Below are 24,714 nucleotides of genomic sequence, written 5' to 3'. Positions count from 1 at the left end.
GACGTGCCGCCCTCCCACCTTCCCGCCCTTTGCCACGAGCCTCTTGTCAACTCAGCGGTCAAGGCAGCCGAGTCCTACATTTTTCGCTCCATACTTCTAAAATTCCCACCTTTTACCTATTTCCTTCTTTATCTTCTTCTTCTTTTAAAGTACCTGTCTGTTGAACCCCTCACTCTGACTTCCCAAGTCTCGCGGGATATAAAAGGAAATAAAAGGCTGAATCTAAAAGAGAGGAGGGGGGGAAAAAAAGATTAAGACAAACAGGAGCCGCCTATATGAAGATGCTGATGTGTGACCGCGGCGTCCAGATGCTCGTGACGACGGTGGGCGCGTTCGCCGCCTTCAGCCTCATGACCATCGCCGTTGGTACCGACTACTGGCTGTACTCGCGCGGGGTCTGCCGCGTGAAGAGCAGCGGCGACAACGACACGAGCCGCAAGAACGAGGAGGTGATGACGCATTCCGGCCTCTGGCGAACCTGCTGTCTGGAAGGTACGTGATCAGTCTGACAGACTGGCTGCCTGTCTCTCTCTTATAGCTGTCTCTCTGCCTCTGTGTGGATGTGTGGGTGCGCGCGTGCGTGTGCGCGCGTGCGCAAACATCTCTCTCTCTCTCTCTCTCTCTGTCTGTGTAGCTGTCTCTTTTTCTCTCTTTTCCCAGTGCGTATCCATGTGTGTGTTAGTCTTTCTCTGTCCCTGCCTCTCCACACACTCACTCGCACACACACACACACACACATAGGGTAAGACACACATCTTGTCTCTCCTACTTTCTGCCTCTGTCTATCTTACACCAGAGGAGCATTGGTGTGCCAAGTGTGTGTGCCTGCGTGTGTTTGTGTATCTGCCTCTGTGTGTGTGACAGCATCCCGTAATCCCTCTAACTCAGTTCTTAAGAAGCTCTCCTTTCCTGAGTTCACTCTTGCATCCCTTGCTCTGCCACAGAATAGAATAAAATAGTGTTCTGCTCTCGTTTGGTCGTCATCACGCTGCATAGCTGAAGGTGCAAATAACGCACTAACAGGCAGAAACAGACACAGCTGGCAGTGTTATTAGCCAGGCAGCGGCATCACTAACAAGTACCTGGATCTGCACACTGTTGCTGGGACTCTTGAAGAGAGCATTGTTAGGAATTTGTCCTTTTGAAGCCATCTTGTGGTCATGCTGTCAGGAGCCAGAAGATACAAAATTGGGCAGCATGCCGTAACCTGGGTGGTGCTATGATCAGGCGTCCATTTGGCAACCACCACAGTTGAGAGAACTGTCGACTCCTAACTCCTAGTTCTCATCATAACAGTTTGATTTTAAGATGCACAGTGGCCATTGAGAATATTGAGAATAATGTGTTGTGGGAAAACATGTTGACTTTGTATTTCTGGAGAGGAGGTTAGGTCTATTTTTTTTTTTTTTTACCTTAACCACAATACCCCACACCCAGCTCCTCTTACAAGAAATACAGTTTCACTCGTATGAATGTATCACTAGTGCTAACTTTGTAGCTACTGCTGCCAGTCAGAAGGATTTTAATATCATACTGTAATAACATACTGCATACGTGTGTGTATGTGTGTGTGTGTGTGTGTGTGTGTGTGTGTGTGTGTGTGTGTGTGTGTGTGTGTGTGTGTGTGTGTGTGTTCACGCGCATTTGTGTGTGGATCATAGATTTGAGTCTGGGCTTTGACCTTGGCTGCATGTTGTCCTCTATCTCTTTCCACCTTTTCTGTGGAAGCAGAGATGCTCAAACCACTTGTCTCCATTGTGGAGTTCCAGTCAAATGGAAACCTAGAAAAGTTTTACTAAAGAAGGCTCTAAAGAAGCCTTCTTGGCAGATCTTTGTTGAAATTTGGTCATCTTTGTACTGTAAGTGTCACAACTTGCTTGGCGGCAGTATCCCATATTAACAGCTGCTGACACTGTCAGCAACCAGATATGTTCACTGCAACATATCTACCATCTCCAGTGAGCAAAAACTGAAAACTCACAATAGGATTTATTCTGAGGATAATGCAAAAATTTGTGGTTGTGGTTCGCAAGGGGAATCTCTGAAATGTGTGAATTTGTGTGTGTGTGTGTGTGTGTGTGTGTGTGTGTGTGTGTGTGTGTGTGTGTGTGTGTGTGTGTGTGTGTGTGTGTGTGTGTGTGTGTGTGTGTGTGTGTGTGTGTGTACCCTGGTATGACTTTACACCCATTCGTTCCACTTTGTGTCTCTCTTACACAGAATTCTCACTATCACAAATTAAATTAGAATACTGATATTGGTGGAGTCTAGCTCAACACAAAGACAAGTCCAGCTGCCATTTCTGAAAGTTGTAGCTTATGTATTTATCACAAGACTAAGCGTCTACATCCATGCTAGTGAATCTGTCTGGTTCTATTAAGGCACAGTGGTGCTTTGAGCTCAAAAGCAGAGTTTTGTGATAGAACAATGTCAGGGGATCACCAAAGTTACTACATTTCATCCTGAGGGGGACACAAATGTGTGTAACAAATTTTAATGTCAATCATTTCAATAGTTAGGGAGACATTTCACTCAAAGCCACAAATGTCAACCTTTTGGTGGCCCTTGAGGAAAAGTCAGGGGCTCACCAAAGTCTGTAGGATACATCGTCCAACCATTAATGTCTGTACAACTTACATATGGCAAGCCATCAAATAGTTGTAGAGACATTTCAGTTTCTACCGAAGTGGTGTACCTACTGACGTTGCCACCCCTAGAGCCCCGCAGCTAGTTAGCTAAAAACACTGTCAGTTAACAAGCAGTTTTACTGACCACAACAGCTGGACCCACTGACCACATGCGGCACCTGTTGCTCTGCAGATTCATAGCTCTGAGCAAAGCCCAATTGATTACAGGTGTATTTCTGGCTTGCATGCTAACTAACAAGACAAAACCTCTTGTGAGACAATTTGGGGGCTTTTTGAAGACTCATAGCTTTCCCCTGCTTCTTTTCTTATGCTAAGCTAGGTCAAACATGCTGCTGTACACACCAAGATGAAACTGATACAACTCCTTTCATCTAGCTTCTTCTAAGACACCAAACAAGCATAGTTCCAAAATTGTTAGATTATTTTTTGAAGACTGAGGGTAAGTCACCTGTGTGGGGTGAAACTTCACAGTAAGTGTAGTTTTTTTATCCCTTGCTTCGTTATCACTTGACGCATTTACCGAAAGTAATTTGACTTTGATCCTCTGAAAATTCTCCTCATAGGGGCAAGTAAACTTTTGTTTTTCAATTACCATTAAAAAGATACATTGCCTCTAGTAGGAACATGTGTGTGTGCCTTTTGTGTATGCTTGTGTTTTTGTGTGTCTGATGCAGCCAGACATAACCATCTCATTCTTGGGGGCATAGCAGTCTATTACAAGGCCAGATGGCGCAGGTATAAGGCTGCATTGAACACACACTCTCATTTACATACACACTCACACACACACACTTGTAATTGAAAAAATAAATAGTCAAATTCTGGGATATTCCCAAGCCACCAAACAAGCACAGCTGTGGGAGCAGTACGCCAAGTTAACACAATGTCAGCACAATGTCAGTGCATGCACACGTGGACGCACGCACAGGCACACACATACGGGATCACAGAGAGACACTAAAACCTGGAGATGCACGTATACTCACTCATGCAGGCACACATACACAATAACACAACTAAAGTGAATAAGTCATCCTTTATCTCTTTTCTCATTCTGCCCATCTTATCCCCACTTCACTCATTCCTGAGTCCCGGTTGTCACAGTTTTATAATTCATACACACCTCATAAACTGACAGGAAATGGATGTCTCTGATTGGTGTACATGTGGGTTGTACTCTGCCCGACATAAGAGAGTGAGTGAATGGGGGGGGGGTCGAGTGTGCACTGTTCTTACAGTGCACACAGAGCAGTGATGCATACGTACAGCGCTGCATATACAGCTTGCAGAACATTTTCCAGTGGTAGAGTTTATTTAAGTGAAAATATGGGCAGAGAGGAAGAAAGCCTTGAGAATCATCCAATGAAGATGTTTTTTTGCTTTAAACATCGACACAAAGGAGCTAAAGTTTTCTGTAATTGGGCTGACCCTGTTTACGCGTGGTATTATCATAAAATTTCTACCTGGATATCTTATCAGGATAAAGTAAAATGTGTGTTACTGGAAGTTTTGGCTCACAATGTGAACGGCTCTCAGCCAGTTGTGAATTCAGTGTGTACAGTTTGGGACACATTGCTAAAACCAAAACAAAACAAAAAAAAAAAACACTGAAATCTCACCTCAGTCCTCCTCTTCCACTTTTCTTAAGATCACCAGCAAAAAAACAGTAGACAAGCCCTTTCTTGGCGTAGGAAAAATGAGCACTGCTCACACAGCAGCATCATTTCCCCTGACCTGGGATGTATCGTGTTTGTTGAGAAGTATGACAGCTCTTACAACCTAACATATATATCAAGACCAGGGACAGTCTTTCAGCAATTTATTGCTAAAACTCCCCTTCAATTACAGAGAAATAAAGCATTCAAAGGGTCTCTCTGGTTAAATGCTTTCTGTGCCTTCCCAGATAAAGTCCAGTTTGGGAAGAGAGCATGATATGCACTAAAATACAAAGAGACACCCTCATAATTGTGAATAAATAATTAACACAAATACATTATTCTAGAAAAATGTTTGCCACATAAAGCCACATATACATCTGCAATTGTAGATAAATAAAGCATTTACATGATCTCTCTTACTTACCTGCTCGTTGTGCCTGTGTAACAACATAAGGATTGTCATTGAATGATCCATGCTAGCCAACATGGTTTCAGCAGGAAACACTAGTGTTGGAAGCCACACAGACTAATTATCCCTTATAATTAGCAGATTTATTGATGGAAATATATAAAACATAATCTTCTAAATGTAAAAAAAAATAGTAATATCTTCACTTTACACTTATTTAAAGCAACTTGACATTACATATATTGTATAAACACTGAAAGCAGAGTGAATAAATTCACACCTTCCCAGAGAAAAGACTGGATCAAAAAGACAACATGCCAACATATTTACTCTGCAGGAACGCAGAAAATACAAGAGTTAGTGGACTCCCTTGAAAATAAAAATCTCAGCTAAATCCAGGTAGGATTTTACAGGAAAATTTTAAAGGCCTGTTTATATTAAGGTACCAAGTCCAAATACAAATAACATTTTAAAACCATGTTTAAATAAGGTCTATGTCAAGCGTCGTGCACTTTAATGTATCATAGTATTTGTGTGGGCCTCTACACACCGATGGTTTGTGTGTGGTCAGGTTGGAATTTCTTGCCTGCAGTGAGTGTTTGTGTCTCTGCAGGTGTACTGAGGTGTTAAGATCCCCCTGTGATAAATGAGCATGAGAATACCGGGAAATGAAAATGATAAGCTTGGAGGGGGAAGCTAGAGGATGGAGACAGAGCATGAATGAGGAGAGACCAGAATGTGCATGGCTGAAGCAGGGGAGAGAGCTGGAGGGCGGTGGTGGGTGGAAAGTGATGGATGAGTTGGGCATGGCCTCAGTTTCAGGTGAATCTCTAGGGAATGTTTGACCACGCCGGGGATCTAAATGATCACCTGGTAATAGAGAGAAGGAAGAGGGTTTTAAACAAAAATGATCTCCCAGGTGTCTGCGGGAGGAAGGAAAGGCTGAAGAAAGCGGGAGGTGGGGGGAAGGAATGAAGGACAGAGTGAAAAATGAGATCACTGCATATGGAGATAGGCATTAATTAAAGATGTACGGTGTTTGACCGTGCCTGGAATAAAAACAATCAGCTGACAGAGAGGTACAAAGAAAAAGGTACAAAGGTAAAGAAACAGGGGCAAGAGGAAGTGTTCGGGAGAGGATAGGGAATAGATTAAGAGAGGGTCTGTCTAAATGATAATAAGAATAAGAAAGAGAAGGGAGAGAGGTAATGAAAAGAGGAATGAAAGAGTGAAGGAGAGGATGGAATGGAGGTGGGGTGACTTTGAAGATGTTCTTTAAAGGAATACTTCAACATTTTGGCAAATACATTTATCTGCTTTCTGGCTGAGAGTTAGATGAGAGGATCAATATATATGCTATAGCCAACAACCAGTTAGCTTAGTTTAGCATAAAGATTGGAAGCATTGAGAAACAGCCAGCTTGGCTCTGTCCAGTGGTTACAAATTCCACCTCGCAGCACTTCTAATGCTCATTAATTAACACATTATATCTCGTGTTTTGAATCTGTTCAAAGACCAAAGAGTGAAAACAACATTTTCCAGTTAAGAAATAGTCCAGCACACAACCCCCCATAAAACAGCAAAATTTTGCTTTTACACTTTGATTTTTGTGCAGATTAAACAGCATACATAACATGTTAATTAGTGCGCTTTAGAGGTGCTGTAGGCGACTTTTGTTACCTTTGGACAGAGTCAGTCTAGTTGTTTACCCCCGTTTCCTTTGTGCTAAGGTAAGCTAACGGCCTCATGGCTGTAGCTTCCTATTAAGCTTACAGAAATTAGATTAGTTTTGCTCTTCTCATCTAACTCTCTGGCAGAAAGAAAATAAGTGTATTTCCCAAAGTATCGAAGTATTCCTTTAATGTTTTCACGTTCTGCAGTGTGGTTAGTCCTGATAGGCCTGCAAATATCCATCTTTTTCTGTGGAGTAGGCATGGCGGAAGACAGGTTGAAAGAACAAGGATGACAGAAAGGCTGTAGAAAGGAGACTAAGACAAAGGAAGGCAGCATGTATAGTAACCATGTGTCAGATATGATCAGTCCACATCCTAAGAGTGAGCAGGGGAAGACAGTGTGCAAGGGAAGAATGGAGAAGTTGAAAAGAAGTGATAATGTCTAACAGGAGGGGGATAAGAAAGGATGGACATCAGCTGAGTATGGATTGTGTTTGACCAGGCCTGTGTTGAAAATTTTAAACGAGAACGAGTTGTTACACAGGTTGGAAAAGAATGTGAAATAAATACTCCAGGCCTTGGAAAGTGGGAAGGTAAGTTTTACCCATAGCCGAGGGACATTTAGCCATGTTTTAAAAGAAAGTATAAAGGGAGGGAGATGAGGACGAAGGGGGGGGGAGTTAAGGGAGGAGGGGAGGAGATATAACAGGAGATGTAAAGTGTGATTGTGCCTCAGGAGTAAAAATGGTGAAGTGTGGAATGGCAAGAGAGATGGATAGAAGGAGTGAAAGAAAAAGAAGAAAAAGTTTGAGGAGAGAAAAAGTAGGGCCAAATTGAATATGAAGTTTCGAAACAAGAAAAAAAAAGAAAAGGGGGGGGTATTTGGAAGAAGTCAGATAAGAAAGACAACAACAGGGTGAAGACAGATACACTATTTGGCCAAAAGGATGTGGAGACCCTTTTCCCCATACCTTTTTGTGGTTTTAGTCCGAGTTTGTTTTTCATGGTTTGTGCTAAATCGCTAAATCCCAGTTACGGGAAATTTTAATACTATAGCATAAAGTGATATTTTAGACCTTAGAGTTCTTTCGACTTCGTGGAAACTGTTTGGGGAGTGCCCTTTCCTGTTACAATATGGCAATTGCCCCTGTGCACAAAGCAAAGTATACCGTATAAAGAGAGGGTTTTCTTGAGTTTGGTGTGGAGGAATTTGGTCTGCACAGAGGCCTCATCTCATCCACATTCAACTGGAACGCAGGCCTTATCACCCAACATCAGCGCTCGACCTCAGTGTTCTTGTGCTGAATGGGAGCAATCAATCCCTACAGCCATATTCCAACAACTTGTGGAAAGTTTTTCCAGGACAGTGGAGTGAATGTGCATGGTTCTGAAATCTGATGTTTAACCATTACATATGGTTGTAACGTTCAAGTGTCCACATGCTTTTGGCCATGTAGTGTAGGCAGATGCTGGAAATAAGCCTGCATAAAAGTGAGAGGAGATGAGAGAGGATGAGAGGGAGATTGGTAGGGATGAATTGATGTTTTGGAAATGAGAGTAGAGAGTAAAGGAGGGGTGATGAGAAGATTTGAAACAGGAATGGAGAGATGTTTTGGAGAAAGACAGAGAAAGAAACATGGGTGGATTTGAGGAAGAACAGACTGAGAAACAGGAGAAAGAAGAGAGAGAAAAAGAGGAGAGGTGTGCAACCAAGCAGAACCTGTCTCGTTCTCTTTCATCAGCCATCACCGTGGAAACTAGCCTCTTTCTCTTCCTCCCTCTTTCCGTCTATCCTGTCTTCTCTCTCCTTTGCCTGGAACGAGGTAATCAGAGAGAGCGAGAGAGGTAGAGACAGAGAGAGAGAGAGTGAGGGAGAGAGGAAGAGGCACAGTCACCCACACTGAGCTGTCAGAGGCGCTCTGAGGAAACAAGCAGTCCAATTTGCTCTGCTTTTCAACTTCCTTTCCGCTCCCTTGCTCACTCCCTCCTCTTCTGTTTTCTAGTTGACAAAACCCTTTATATTCTGAGTGTATACGTTTGTGTGTGCATGTGGCTGTGTTGAGACAGGCCTCTCACATGCAGCTCTTGGACCACACACCATATGATTAGGGACAGCTCGCCCTGGGAGCAAGGCTGGCTTCTTCAGAAATACTACAGCAATGGCCATTTGTTCAAATGCCTAAAATGACCTGACAAATTATTATTGTAGTTTCTCTCAGCAAGGGAAGAAGTAACCCTCATAAGGAGGAGTTTAGGTACATAGTGGAGCATACAAATTCAGTGATTCTGACAAGGACCACTGTTCGCATCCGTTTCCAACCAGCAGTCAACATTGGTTTGTTTCAGCCGTGATGCTTCCTAATGACTTTGGTGATCTCTTGACTTTGTCTCTGACTGCACCACTGTGTTGATCTTTGTGGGTTTGAGTGGAATGTCTCAACAACTATTGGATGGATTGTAAATTTCGTACACACATTCATGTTTTTCTCAGGATTAAGTGTAATCACTTTGGTGATCCCCTAACTTTCCATTTAGCACCATCATTAGGTCAAAATTTGAATTTCTCCAACGCTTTGGTTTATGACAAAATTCCTTGCAGTTTAACAAAATGCAGATCAGCCTCGGTTGTATTTAGTGCCAATTTAAAAATGTTAGCCTGCTAACATGTTAAATTAAGTATTTGAACATGGTAAAAGTTACCTGCTCACAAGACTAGGTCAAAAGTAGTGTATGGCTGGACCGCCCTTTATCTGTTTGCTTCTCTCCTCCTGTCTGTGCTCACATATACAGTATTTTAGTACAGCATTAATTCCCAGTAAAGCTATTCTCATTTACACGTTTGTCTGTTTCTGTTCTCAGAAAACGGAACAAGTATGAAAAAGTTAAGTGCGGCCCATTAAGAGTACATGTTAACCAGCAGACACTTCCAAGCCATTTCCGAGCTGCTGCTCTGCACTGATAAAATCCGGATTTTATAATCGTGGCGTCATCCGTGAGAATTACTATATATACACATAAGTTAAAGACAGCAGCTGTGCTGTGATTTCGGCTATATTTAGTTTTTAAATTGATCACTCAGAGAGAACGTTAGAAGTTTCTGTTATAATTAAGGTTGTGCTCGTGAGTTAAATTTTGCCCAAACTGCTAAAGTTTTTACGCACGAAAAAGCTCTCCCAATAAATTGAAAGTAAACCTGATCAAGATAAACTTGCTATCACATCAGTCAAACATTTCGGATTTGACAGACATTTTTTCTGTGAGAGCATAACTGCATTTTTCACCCTATCTGTCAAAAATGTGCCCATCTTGTACTATACTGTACGTGTTAGACAGAGCACTCTTGTTTGATAATTGTTATTTCATTTGTCTATGTTGTTTTGCAAGGGCCTCGTTATTTATAGTGTTTCAGTGTTTTCAGTGTGTGTGTGTGTGTGTGTGTGTGTGTGTGTGTGTGTGTGTGTGTGTGTGTGAGAGAGAGAGAGAGAGTGAGAGAGAGAGTTAGATCAAGGACAAACAGCTGGCATCTCATGACCAGCTCATCACAATCGTGGGGGCATCTGGACACACAGCATTGTTTGTGTTTGTCTCCTTTTTAACCTTGATTCAGGCACTATTTTTTCCAGTGGAATATTTTCACTGTTTAGTATGCACACTGCATTACTTGCATGTAGTTTCACAAGTAGAACTAGACTGATACAGTAGACCTACTGTATATTTATGTTTTAATTGAAATCATGCGGTATGTTAACTGGTCAGAGTTGTCAAACTTGATATTATGACACACTAGTCTGATGTTAATGTCCATTGTATAACTGATCGAGAAATGACTGCTTCAATATAGAGAAAGCTTAACCTGTGCTGATTTTGTACTGTGACGTGTTGTTTGATATTGTAAAAGCAGACAACAAAGAAGCAAGCTGATCAGGGAAAACTAGCAATATAAGACATTAAAGGAGTGATTGAGGAAAGTGAAAAGAAGGTAAGAGGTGCAAAAAGAGAAAGTAAGATGTAGGGTAAAGCTAAATGATAAAAGGGTGTTTGTAGCTCTAAGAATAGCCAACAGTTAGTCAGGCATCAGTGAAATGGAAAGTGTTTCTCCTCTACATCTCATCTTTTAGCCCTCGGAGTTGCTGTGCTACTGTTTTCATACATAATTTTAAAATGTGTTTGTTGTGTTCTGCGTGTGTGTGTGTGTGTGTGTGTGAACGCAACATTGTTTCTATCTTAAGAGCCCTTTCAGACATGGAAGCTGTAATACTTCTGGCTTTATCTATCTATTAAAATGATTGATTTTGGCATTTAAAAATTGGTCTTTGTAACGTAACTGTTATGTACTGTAAAATAAAATAAAAACCGGCAGACTTCAATAATTGCTGTGGGCGTAGTCGACACTAAAAAGGCCAGCCCCCAAATACAGGCCGGGTAAAAAACAAGGGTGGATAAACTCCTGGTGCCTGTCATATAATATGCATGCCAGTTAATTACATTATTTCTACCGTTTTATTTGAACAAATTCAATAATATAATCATACTATTTTCAACGTGTTTTCAAAGTGACACAATTGTGGCATTTGATTCATTCGCTCTGATCCACTTTGCTTTGTCGTACTTTAATCCCGTCTAGTTGTTGTTGAATACAGTATGCCTGCAAGTGTTTCACAATAAGAGCCCTAATTTGAAACGGTTACAGGAAGTGATGAGTTTTTCATTGACAGCGTAATTCAGTAACTTGGACATGGCAAATGGGAGTGGATCAAAATAAAAGCCTGTTACCTTCTGCAGTTGAGGTAAATAAAGGCCCCGGTCACTATTTAAGGAAATTCAGAATATATCAACATAACAACCCTGTTGAGGATACAGTTGTAATTATTATTATTAATATTATTATTATTATTATTAATAATAATATTAATATTAATATTAATAATAATATTAATAATAATATGTGTGTTTTTCTAAATGTGCTCTGGACTTTATCACGACATCATGGTTTTTATAATACACAAGAGGGAGTGCCCATGTGAATGTGCATGTTCATATCTGCATGTGTTTATACGTAAGTGACAGTTGCAGCATACTTGGCTCAGTGGGAGAAACTAGACCTCATGACACATGAGATAAAATATACAGACACACACAGGCAGACTCACATCCCCTTTCGCTGCATCCCATAATGCCTTTCTGTGGCTGTGTGCAGCTACCCTCGGGCCACCCCGACCTTTGTGAGGCAAATGTCTCCTGATAGATGGTCCCACTGTTTGTATGTGTGCATGTGTGTGTTAGAAAAGTAGTTTGTGTGTTTTTTCTATCTTAGTATGTACGTCATTTTGTTACCCTGTGTGTTTGTGTGTGTGTGTGTGTGTGTGTGTGTGTGTGTGTGTGTGTGTGTGTGTGTGTGTGTGTGTGTGTGTGTGTGTGTGTGTGTGTTTGTATGCATTTGTTCATTAGTTTGTAGTAATTAGACAACCTACCCAAAGCAAATACCCAATTGCGTCTTTAACACACATGTATTCCCTACACATACTTACACCCACACAGGCACGCACACACACGTGAATGCTCAAAAACAGACATACATGACCGTAGAGGCACACAGAATTAGAGAAAAACAACATCAGTGTGACGTAGTCCGTCCTAAGTGCAAATAAGTAGCATGTCAGTGTTATTGTATGTTCAAATGAAGGTACGTGTGGTTGCGTGTGATCCTTAAACATTTGCAAGCATGAAAAGCTCTAACTATGTGTGAAACTGACATAAATAAAACAGAACAGACAATTGATATAGGGAGCAGTCAAGCTAACTTACAGAAATCTATCCTACTGTGCACAGACCTCATAATGTTTTGTAGGAAACCATGCACATTTAATACTGCAAGTGTCCTTTAGGAACTGCACTGTAATTGATCCTTCACTATGAGCGAGAAGGTTGCTTCGTGAAGTCTTGGGGAGGAGGCTTTATCGTTGAAGTAACCTCTGCCACAGCAAACAGCTGGTCAAAATCTCCTGCTTGTGTTGCATCTTAGTAAGGAGCCATCATGGAGAGATTTGAATGTGTGCAGATTTGAGTAAAATTTCAAGAATTTAAAGATTCTTAAAGCATGAAATAAGAATTACAAATTAAAAAATAATAGTGTACTCTCCTACCTTGAATGAGACAAACATGTTTGCGTCTATTTAAATGGTCTCGTTAGTGATCTGTTTTGTTTTGTTTTTTTCAAAACAGACAGATTTTCTTTCAGAGGAAATGTGGGCAATTATTGTCCATATTGAAGAAATTTATTTTTTACTATCCACTTGACTTCCTTTCATTGGATTTTACTGTAGATGCCACATGCTCCCTTTGCACGTACACATATTTTTTTCCATTTTTAAAATTCTCATGAATGTGTTGTGATGCAGATTAGGTATTAGCTTTTGTTTTTTGTTGAATGGTGATGCTTCATCGCCATTTCAGTAAGGTAATTTTGTATTGTTCTCTGGCAGGTCAAAAAAAGGTCTTCTGTGTGACATGGAATTCAAGACCTATACTTCCCCTAAAAAATAATTAGAATTAAACAGGATAGAACAAAAGTTAGATGTTGAAATGTTAGCAAACCTAAAGTATCCTGTAGCCCGGGTTTGTAGAGGTTGTTGCGCTGGTTTCTCCGTGATGGGATCATGGGCAGGTTCTGACAATTGACATAAGCCTATGTGACAGCTACTGACTCACTCACTGATACAGCATTTGGAGGTAGATATATCAGCATTTGGAGCTGAGCAATATGTGATACATGTAGACCCCCCTCTGTACACATACACATACACTCACATGTGTGGTTGTAGAAGCAGGGGGGTGACAAGGTATTTGCAGACTGACAGTTGCTCTGTTGATCCAGAGCTGATCCAGTCTGTTAAGACAGCTACTGCATTGGGCCTTTTTGGAGCGCTTGTTAAAAAAAAATGTCATCCATGGTTCATATTTATCCTACTTTAGGTTGGTAACCTGTCAAACCAAATAGGATAAGTATAAAAAATGTATAAATGAATACATAATACAGAGTTTAGTATCTAAAGTGACTGCAAAGTGCAGTATTCCATGAGAAATGTTTCATGAGAAATGCTTTTATGAAAAGGCCTTAAAATATTTCTGGAACAGCTCCAAAAAACAATTGATTTGTCCCTTCAGCGGTGGCCAGGTCCAGAAACATAATCTCCTTGGTAAAGGTAGAGCAATGATACCTCTTCATACAAATGAAAACGATATAATACACAAATGATAAAACTGGTGATATTTTAGATTTTTGTTATTCTCATCAAATTTCATTAAAAGACCAAAACCAACATCTTGCATCAGACTGACTCTCAATACTTTCAGCTCTAAGCCCATTTGTTCCTACTGAAGAGGAAAATCTTTAAAAACAGGTCAATATTACCAGAAACCGGACCTTTAAGCAAAATTTGACCCAAGCAGCAACCACTAAGGGAAGATATCCCTCAAGAAGCAGTTCCTTTAATAGCTGCGGGATGCTAGTTCCAAAAGTGTAACGCTGGGATCAGATTAGTTCATATGAAGAAACAGGTGTACTTCTCCCACACTGAATTTCAACTGGTCGCCCTGCCTCAAAAAAAAGAGCTGCAATGTACATTTTTCCCAAAACGAATTCAGGATTTTTTTGGAGGACAAATTAAATGTCAGTAGATGGTTGAAAGTTATTTACCTTTTTTCTACCACTGGAGTGCCGCCTCTTTTTCTGAATCTGAGCACATCAGATCAGTATCATATTTTTGGCTGGCACGGACTTTGGGGTTTTTTTCTGTCTTTTTTGGTTCATCTGTATACATTAACACCACTAACTGCATTTTGGAAATTTAGGAATATGACCTGTCCAATCATTTGTCATATAGAAGTGTTTCCCATTTACAAACATTTACGTCAAACACAGAGCCTTAGCAATATTCATTGAACAGCGTTAAATGCACAGTAACAGGGTGAAGTGTCTTACCTCAAAAGTGGAATTTATTCTTGCAGTTTGAGTATAAAACCACCCACAGCCTTCATTAAATCCAGAGCTCTGGTCAGATCACAGGAGCTGGAGGCCAACTCTACACTCTGAGCTAACAGGCAGGTTTATCATGAGATAATGATCAGTCTCCACTCATACCGTTTGTGATTCATGCAGTTTAAGGCACAAAAATAACTTTTCATGTTGATCTCCTCATAAGCTCTCAGTCATTTTGGGTCATTTTCTGCCCCCTGCATGCGCACACATCTTGTTGATGGCATTGCTCCGAAACCCGTCTGTTGTGCTGTTTGGCCCAGAGGGGGATAGAAGTCATAGTAGCACAACATAGTAATTATTGCCTTGGGTATAATTGTCAAAGTTTTAATGGTCTTTGGGCTTTTTTCAGTTTTCATTTTTAAGCTTCAGATAAATCCAATGTGCTGTAAGAAAACTACCTGCTAAAGTCCAAACCTATTTTCATATTAATCCTAATTCAGCGAACAATGTGGCTCACTCCAGATTAATTATAGGACTTTTCCTGTCCGTCCACTGGCTTGTCTTGAAAGTAAAGGTATTGTATACTGTAGGCTACATATCTTCGCATGTCTTCCCTTCTCCACTCTCCTGACGTTTTGTGTGTGTGTGTGTGTGTGTGTGTGTGTGTGTGTGTGTGTGTGTGTGTGTGTGTGTGTGTGTGTGTGTGTGTGTGTGTGTGTGTGTGTGTGTGTGTGTGTGTGTGTGTGTGTGTGTATGTGTTTGAGTGTGTTTGTGTGTGTGTTCAGGCTATTTTTAGCAGGCTATCTTTATTTTCAAGACAGTAAGAGTGTGACGTCATCAGATACGCTAACAGAGAGGTGTGTGTTAATGAGGGTGTCTGTGTGTATGCAAGTGTGTGTGTGTGTGTGTGTGTGTGTGTGTGTGTGTGTGTGTGTGTGTGTGTGTGTGTGTGTGTGTGTGTGTGTGTGTGTGTCTGTCTGTCTGCTTTAAACTGTGTTTATTCAGTTATGAATTAGGCCACCGAGAGAGAAATAAAAGAGACATGTATCTCTGTTCCCTCCACCCCATCCATTATGTTCATGAGTGTGTGTGTGCATCATTTTAACGGTATTTCACTGCATGAAATACCGTTAAAATGAGCATCAACCATGAGGCCATTTGATGCTCTATACATCAAAATGGTTCGATACAAATCCATCCATTCAAAACGCAGGAGGCAGGAGCTGGCAAACACAAGGCAGAGCTCTGACAGATGATGCTTTAGACCTTGATGCGTCCAACAGGAACATCTAAGGTTACAGTTACCTCCTGTGACTCCTCTTTTATCATCCAATTAAACGAGGCCACATTACAGGATAAAGCGAGCAGTATTCTGTACTTTTCTTATTGTCAACAAATCCTATAAAGAGATCAAAACCAACACGGATTGATCCCACTGAAAAGTAGTGTGTAGCTAAAGTGCGCTATAGCTTATTCCTCCACTGTTTTCCAAAAAGGATTGAAAACACATCAGTGAGTGAGTCACACCATTGCACTGGGTGACACATTCCTTCATTACGGTGAGCATGGGCACTGTAGTTTATTTTGAGTCAAACCCACATAAAACGTTTTTGCTGCCAGAAATACTCATTAGAGCATGGCTTCTCAAAGCTTCGGTTCATATCAGGACAGGGTGGCAATTCAATCCGGACCCAGCCCATACCTTGTGTTATGAATACAATATGTTATGAAGTGTAATGTTATCTATTTCGACATAAATTTTCTTAATAATTGGATAAATAAATTGCTAGTGATGTTGAATAAGCAGTGTAGCTTGAGATCACTCACAGCCATCCCTTCCCCAGATAGATGCGGTTTTCGTGTGGCTTGTCTCCCTATCGTTGACATCATTGTCATGGCGACGTTAACTGCTGGGGAAAGAGAGTTGTGTGTTGTTGCTGCCGAGTTCGTGCATTAACGTTACATCAGAGAATTTGCAAGCAAATATGCCTTTATCTTGTCTAAAAGTTGCTTAAAAGATATAAGTGAATCGTTCCGTAACTCTAACCTAGAATAACAATCAGATGTGGACCTTGAATAATAAGTTGGAGAACCACTGCATTAGAGTAAAAACTGTATCTAAGTCCTTGTCTCAAAATAGTCCCTAACAAATACACAAATTTCTTCCTGTTTGAGTAAGTAGTTTGGGGAAATTGCTTGAAACTATATGCTCCTAACCTGTTTTTGGGATTTAATTCTTCAGTAGGAACCAATGGGCTAGAGACTTTGATTCATATGAAAATTTTACAGAATATTACTTTATTAAATCTAAACACAAAGACTGTTGGCTACTGTTTTTGTCAATCGGAATTTCAGTCAGAGGTTAGTTACCCTCTCTGACTGCGTGAGCCAGATTAATCAATTTATGAATGATTTTCTGAGTGTGTGTACTGGAAAGACCCTCTTGATATGCAAATAAGCAATTAGGTTGAATCGTTCATTTGTTCATCACCAGCCTCCATCCTCCCATTTCTCTCTAATTCCCCTGTGCCGTTTTACCACCAAACCTCTTTCAACCAGCAATTCCTCTCTCTTCATCCTCCTTTCTCTCCTCTTCCCCCTCATCCCTCCTCAGTCTCCCCCTCCCCTCTCTCTCTCTCATATTCCCTGTGGTGTTGACGATGTGCAAATGGGACTGAATGATGGGTGGGAATGAAGCTACATGCAGTGTACACATACACACATACAGTAGGTTCATGCTCACACAGAGAAACACACTTCACGCGCATAAGGGATGCTGAGGGATATGGTGTGTGTGTGTGTGTTTGTGTGTTTGAGGAGGTCTTGTACAAAGGAGGATGAGTCACTCTGCCTGACTCACAGCATGCTCGTAGGAGACTGCATCCTAGTCAATACAACACAAATACACACACTCACTTACAAACATGCACGCACACACCCCAACTGACATACACTGATATAAACAATCTAGATACAGAAGGCTTAAGGCTTTTACTTACATGTGTGATTGATAGTGTTCATGTATCAGTTTAATGAGCTTGGTTGATGCGTGTGTAAACTTGATATCTGTATTTTAGTAGCTGTGTGTGTTTTTTGTCTTCAAAGTGGTGTGTGTGCGTGTGTGTGCCGGATGCGATAAGGCTTTTCATTAGTGTTTTCCACACATAGCCTGAAGGCTACAGCCTTGCCCTGCATCATCTGCCCCCCCCCCCCCCCCCACCCCGCTGGTTTTTCTGCTTTTGATGTATACTCATGTCTGTGTACAGGATGTGTATGTTCACTCTTCGAAAATATGATACGATGCAGTACAATCATATGAGAAGATGACTGATTATTTATTTATTGACAAAAAAACACCAACAATCCAGTTGAGTGACTGACTGATTACTTGTTTAATCAAAAGCATAACTGGCTGAGTAATTCAATCCAAAAAAAAGTAGCTTTTACTGTAGTTGCACCCCTAACCTGCTGATAACCCAAACTATACAATCATGGTGCTGTGTAAGTACTGCTACCTAGCCAACAGAGCTGGTGGCTGCTTTTTTCATAACGTCAGAAAATGTTTACATCTTGCATTTAATGCATTTATCTGATGCTCATTTTGATGCACTGACAATGAGTGCAACAGCAAAATAAGTTTTCATTTGAGACCTTACAGAAATGAGTGCAAGGCATGCCGGTGACCATTGAGGAATTATGAAATCAACACTTTGCTAAAAGATACAACTTCATTACACTACAGGACAGAACTGTGTAGTTAATCTTGGGTTATTGCTCAGAAAGTAATTTGGAGAATTCTGATCTGCAGTTAGGGTGTTATGGAAAAAAAAAACCTTAAAACCGGCATGATGGGTAGAACAAGTTAGTATAAATTGATCTTGACTTCCACTGAGAATTTATCAAGACTTCACCTTTCTGCATGGTTTATAATATTCCAAATTAGCATGACCAGTGTGTGTTTGTTTTTAGGTAGAGGAAATAGCATGTCACTTACTAAGAATTTCCTCTTGTTGGACAAGAAATATCTAAACTGATCTGTGTGTCTCCTCTGCAGGAACATTCAGAGGAGTGTGCAAGAAGATAGATCACTTTCCAGAGGATGCTGACTACGAAGCGGATGCTGCGGAATACCTCCTCCGTAAGTCTGATGTGAACACACAAACGCAACGTGTGTACACATGCATACACACACATGGACATTTTCGCAGGTGGCCTCCGCTGGTACTGGCCTGTTACCCTATCTTTAGGTTCCAAAATTCTTGTAACCCTTACAAAGGTCAGCAAGGGGCTCTGAATGAAGCATATAGAAATTTATTATTTATTATTTATTATTCAAACCTATTTCCATTTTTTTTTTCAGTTCTTAAATCCAGCTCTAAAATGTCTTCTTTGGCTTTGTCAAGTCTGACAAAATAACTCCAAGGATTCAATCAAGGTTATCTTGGCTTGGGATTCGAGACTACAGTTTATTTTTCTAACGGAAAGCCTGCATCATAGAGGGCGCAGAGCTTGAAAAAGGCAAGCATTTGCAGGCAGGGAGGGTCTAATGAAAGACACTATCAAGCTGAATTATGGGAAGTGTAGGATCCAGTGTTTTAGAACTTGACCATGGAGACTAAAACTTGGGATATCTTGGGCTCTGCTGCTTAAACTGTGATCATTCTTTTTATAATGTGTCTCTCAGAAATCCCTCAACTTTATGGAGAAAATGAAATCACTGGCATACCCCTATAATGATCAACCACAGGGCAAACTATAGATTTTTACCCCCACTATTAGCATTCTGAACACGAATTGAATCAATTTGAATAAGAACCTTTTATGGAGAGAAGCTTTGAGTTGTGTACATACAGCAAAGAGATGGATAAAACGGTGAAGAAGGAATAGATAGGCGGGAGATCCTGCATGTATTGTTTAGCTTTCACCTGCAGAAACACGAAGGAGATAGATGGACGGAGGGTATAATGGAGACAACAAGATATATAAACAGATGCTGGGTTTTATCAGCAAATGCATGAAAATAAAAAACATTACCATGATGAGAAAATGACAAAGGAGAGGAGGAAGCACCTAATTATTTCTGGATACATCAAAAGAGTAATAGGACAGAATTAAAAATGATGCAGCCACAAAGATAGAGAGAGGGTGGTTTAGTGGAAAACAGAAAGGAGGGGGCTCTCTCTGTTTTTTCTCACACAATAAATATAGAGTAAAGATGGGCAGAATAAGAAAACAGAAGAAAAAAAAAAAGAGGAAATTCAGCCTGTGCTTCTTTTTCATTGCTCCACTGAATACAGAGCAACATCCCCAGAGGCAACCAATTAGATCGTAGGCCTCAGTGCTGGCCAGCCAATGGGGTGCAGGGACCTAGTGACCGGCATTTCATACAGCCCAGGGGTGTGGGCTGCAGGGGCGGGGCCTGTACACTCAGCCGCACAACGCCACTGGTCAAGGCAGCTGTCAGTCATACTGGATATGTTTTGGAATGTCATAAGACAAAGGCGTAAAGAAAACAGATTTACTATTAGAAAGACATTATATGCTGGATATATGTACATACATATATATACATATATGTACATGTAAGTACATATCAGCTTTTAAACATATCTAAAAATACCACACAGCTCTGGTCTGCATAACAAGCTGTTTGCAAATATCCCTCAATATGCTATCACATCATGCACACATATGGGGTTCTGGCAAATATTTCACTGCAACTGCAGCCTCGCTTTCATACTTATTATTTTGCCTTGCATATGTGTCTCCATCTGTCTTGGTTTTTGTCCATCTTTTTCCTCTACATCCATCCTCCCTCCCTCTCTCGCAAGGCCTCCGAATGCTTTAACATGTTCTGGATTCAGACTCAGTCAAGCATGTAGCAGCAAACTGGCTCATGTGTTTGTGTTTCTCATGTGTGTGTGTGTGTGTGTGTGTGTGTGTGTGTGTGTGTGTGTGTGTGTGTGTGTGTTGTGTGTTGTGTGTGTTTGTGCGTGCGTGCGTGCGTGTGTGCGTGTGTGTGTGTGTGTGTGTGTGTGTAAAGTGACACATTTTTTTTCATTGTTTTAGCTCTGTCCTCCAGCACAGTGTAGTAATTTTGACCATCTCAACCAAACTCTCTTTTTTCTTTCCATATTGAAAACATGATTTTTACACAGACCCTTTTGGTTAGTACAGTGAACCATCTACTATTTTGAGATGTGTATTCCTCCTGAATGGTGCTATAAAGCAAACCAGCAGATTTTCTACAAATCGTACTTGAATTGATTTATAGAATCCAAAGTAGATGATGGCAGTATTTTCAGAGAGCTTGTTTTTGTACCTGAATTACAATATAACAATGCCTCAAAATGATTCCATTCATCACAGGCAACATATTGATTTTAAAGAAAAGGTTAGAACATGGCACGAAGTAGATATTTGATTAATTTCAGGGTCAGAGGTGAAGACATTATTAGGCCCAGTCAGCAATAAAATGAAACTGTCACATTCGTAACAGTTTCTTTCCTGTATTCGACTTTTTGATTTTTTTCTTAAATGCCCCATTTGCAAATCTCATCTTCCAAATTGCCTTTTAATCTACTGAGCAGAGACGCATAGGAGGCTATCTCTATCGTCATATTTACCCAACTTTTCAAATCTGTAGCAATTTTCCGACACTCTGGAGGTTATATTCATACCCACCATAAAAACTAAAAATGCAGATTTTGATATATAGTTGGCATTTGAGATCTGTCCCCAAAACATAAATCAGGAGGCAGCAACAAAGGCAACATCTTTACACAGCAAAAATGTACTTTTCAGTTTTAAATGTCTTTCCGCTCTTTTCTGTGTGTGTACAGGTGCTGTGCGTGCCTCCAGTATCTTCCCCATCATGAGTGTGGGTCTACTCTTCCTGGGGGGGCTCTGTGTGGCTGCCAGTGAGTTTTACAGGAGCCGACACAACGTGATCCTCAGTGCAGGAATCTTCTTTGTCTCCGCAGGTTAGTGTGTCCGTGCTGGGCTTATAATTACGAATTTAATTAATTAAAAATTGACACAATTAAGCTTCTTGTCTTACATTGTACTGATGTTGTTTTCTAAAGTCACTGATGAAAGGAAAGAGAAAACATAAGAGCTGCTGATTATATTACACATAAACCAGAGTCCCTCAGAGTTATTAAAAGAAAGAATGTTTTGCTGAATCAAGATATTTTTATAATGTGATTTTGTTTAACATATTTAAAATAAGTACTGCTAAATTCTCTATTTAATCTCCCTTATGTGACCAATTTTCTTTGTGCTTGCAGTCAAGTCAGATTTTATTCATATAGCCCAATATCACAAATCACAAATTTGCCTCAGGGGCTTAACAACCTGTGCAGCATTACGACTGACTGACATTACCCTCTGTTCTTAGACCCTCGAATCGGACAAGAAAAAACTCCCCAAAAAAACCCTTTAATGGAAAAAAATGATAGAAACCACGGGAAGAGGAACAGAGGAGGGATCCCTCTTCCAGCATGGACAGACGTGGAATAGATGTTGTGTGTACAGAATAGAGAAACAAACTAGATTTATAGTATGAACAGTCAGAATGACAGCATTATAGATTGTAAACAATAATGAAGAATATGATATATGGGGAATCTGGGAGGATGTCCAGCAACTTCCAGGTGCCACAAACAGATAGGACCAGAGCCACACAACCTCATTTCCCCGTGAAAACCTGGAAAGAGGACAGACCGAAAAAACGTATAAGAGCCAAAAACCAAGCACATCATTCACACGTCTAAGTGTGAATGATGTGCTTGGTTGGTGTAAGAGAAGGAAACAAACACACAGAAGGAGAGAGAGAAAGAGGCAGCTGGGACCCCTGGAGGACAAAGATCCAGATCCAAAACATCTGGAATGAGGAACAGACAGCCAGGAGAGGGAGAGAGGTCCCAGGACAGCGGATGGTCCAGCACAGAGAGCCTGATTGACAAGAGAAGGGAGAGAGAGAGAGAGAAAGAGAAAGAGAAAGAGAGAGAGTGATAGCCACACAGCCTGGACGCTCATGTGCTAATAGGAATAAACAGAGTAGTCTTGGGACAACATGGACTATATTCATTGAGTAACAAGCTGTAGTATCTAAATATACTGATGTTCGTCACCATGACAAAACTGTTAAATACAATAAAGCAGCCAGCATTTAAATACAAGGATGGCCACTACATTTGAGATAGCAACAAGGGGCTACGTTGTGCGTACGTGTCTATGAGTTTGTGTAGTTGTGTTACTTTAGAGCCATTTGAAACAGAGGACACGCAGCACTCAAATATTTGTTGAAGGAGCCCTTTAGGCATCTAAAACACACAGAGGAGCCTCTGTGTGAAGAGCTGGAGTGTGGAAATTGGACACAGTAGCTGATTAATCAATCAGCAAGAATTCCACGATGCCTCTGTGATGCACCGTGAGGGTGTGAGAGAGCAAACACACATACATACTCACACACATAATCCATCAGATGGATGCTGACACTTACAGTCTCTCATAGACACACACACACGCCTCTGCTCTAGCCCCTGACACACAGAAGGCTGTAATTGCTGTTCAGTGGGATGTGTAGGGTCCCATTTGGATTTGTCGTAAATTTGTGAAGCCAAATTGGTAATTATTTACCACAGTAGGGTGGGGCTGATTCTGGTTAATTACAGCTGGCTAATTGCCCCAATTCTTTGCATTCCACCACACTGCATGAACACTGTATTTTGGACTAATGATATGGATTAAGAGAGTCCAGCTGGGTGCAATGACTCTCTCCAGTGTTTATATCAAGCTCCGCTCCCTCTCGCCGATGCTCCCCTCTCTTTACTTTCCTTTATTTCATTTGGCTGTCTCCCCGTCACTGCTGTTCTCTAACCTTTTTTCTCTATTTCATTCATCATTTGTAACTGCCTTAGCCATGCTAGCAGCATGGCTCTTTGGATGACAGTGTTGGTCAGCCGGTCCACCACTCTGGTCCTGGCTAAAGAGTTAATTAGCAAATGTTAGCATGCCAAAAGGGGACGCTATGATTGTGAATACGATAAACATCCTCCTAAACATCAACATGTAAGCATTGTCATTGTGAGCATGTTAGCAGGCTGACGTTAGCATTTAGTTCAAAGCACTGCCTAAATACAGCCTCACGCAGGTCACCCACAATTTATCCCCTCCAATCTCCTATTTTTTTTCTCTTTCTTTCCTTCCCTTCCAGGCCTCAGTAACATCATTGGAATTATTGTCTACATCTCCGCTAACTCAGGCGACCCGGGCCAGAGCGATAGCAAGAAGTCCTATTCATACGGCTGGTCCTTCTACTTTGGCGCCCTCTCCTTCATCATGGCAGAAATGGTGGGCGTGCTGGCTGTGCACATGTTCATCGAGAAGCACCGCAAGCTACGAGCCAAGTCCCGCACCGAGCTCATCAAGAAATCCGCCTTCAGCCGCATCCCCTCCTATCGCTACCGCTTTCGGCGCCGCTCCAGCGTGCGTTCATCCGAGGCCCCCAGCCGCGACACCTCACCCCTCGGGAAAGGTGGCTACACGGGGCCTGCCGCCTCTGAGATGCCCATGTACACGCTGAACCCACGCGAGGCGGGCAACGCGGGCACCAAACCAGGCGGCGGCATGGGTGGGCTGCTCAACTCAGAGAGGGAGTTCCTTCAGAGCAGCACACTCACTAAAGACTACAGCAAGGACCCCAACCGCAGGACCACGCCTGTCTGAGAGGTGCTGGCTGCAGATATCACCCAATCAGAGTATCAAAGAGGATGATGATGAGAAATACAGGGGGAGTGAGAGCAAAAGCAGTGGCCACACAGGGTTGCGGGGGTGGGAAAGGGGTTTGATAAACTTCGACTGTGAACTGTGAACTTTTAGCCTTTGAACTGTGAATCCTGAGCCCTGTGAGAGATTCAGTGTGTGTAGCAGGGTTGGTTTTGTTGGAGAAGTTGTTCACAACTCCACTTTACCACATATCACTGTAGTTGTACCTGTAACTCCTTACATATAAAGGCACATTCAATTTATGTTCATGAATTTTATGTTCATAAATTGACTTCCTGGCTTTGCCAAGGGGGAAACAGGATTTAACTTAACAAAAAGTTTAAGAGCGTATCGTAAGTGGTTCGCTGTCTGGGGAAAATTCTCCTAAAAATGAAAATAATGTGAACAAACGGAGAAGAGGGAAGAGACTCTGTGTGATCTTTGACCTTCTGACCTCTGTCCTCCTGACCTTTTTTGACAGCAGCGCAGTTGGATCAGTGCAGGCAATAGCCTTAGAGCACTGAGCTGTCTCTCTGATTACGATACTATTTAAAAGTGAGGACATTAACACCTCAGGATA

General features: G+C 41.3%; 1 protein-coding gene across 1 annotated transcript; it reads left to right on the top strand.

Moving 5' to 3' along the window:
* Positions 1–275: 275 nt before the first annotated feature.
* cacng3b (calcium channel, voltage-dependent, gamma subunit 3b) lies at positions 276–24,095 on the top strand. The gene is made up of 4 exons (XM_040123515.1): positions 276–492; positions 18,418–18,501; positions 21,206–21,346; positions 23,584–24,095. Exons 1-4 carry the CDS (start codon positions 276–278, stop codon positions 24,093–24,095), a joined length of 954 nt encoding a protein of 317 aa, XP_039979449.1.
* Positions 24,096–24,714: the final 619 nt, after the last annotated feature.

The sequence above is a fragment of the Xiphias gladius genome, chromosome 3 (assembly GCF_016859285.1).
Source record: "Xiphias gladius isolate SHS-SW01 ecotype Sanya breed wild chromosome 3, ASM1685928v1, whole genome shotgun sequence".
NCBI lineage: Eukaryota > Metazoa > Chordata > Actinopteri > Istiophoriformes > Xiphiidae > Xiphias > Xiphias gladius.
The sequence above is the reverse complement of the archived record's forward strand: the minus strand, read 5'-3'. Positions and strand labels throughout refer to the sequence as shown.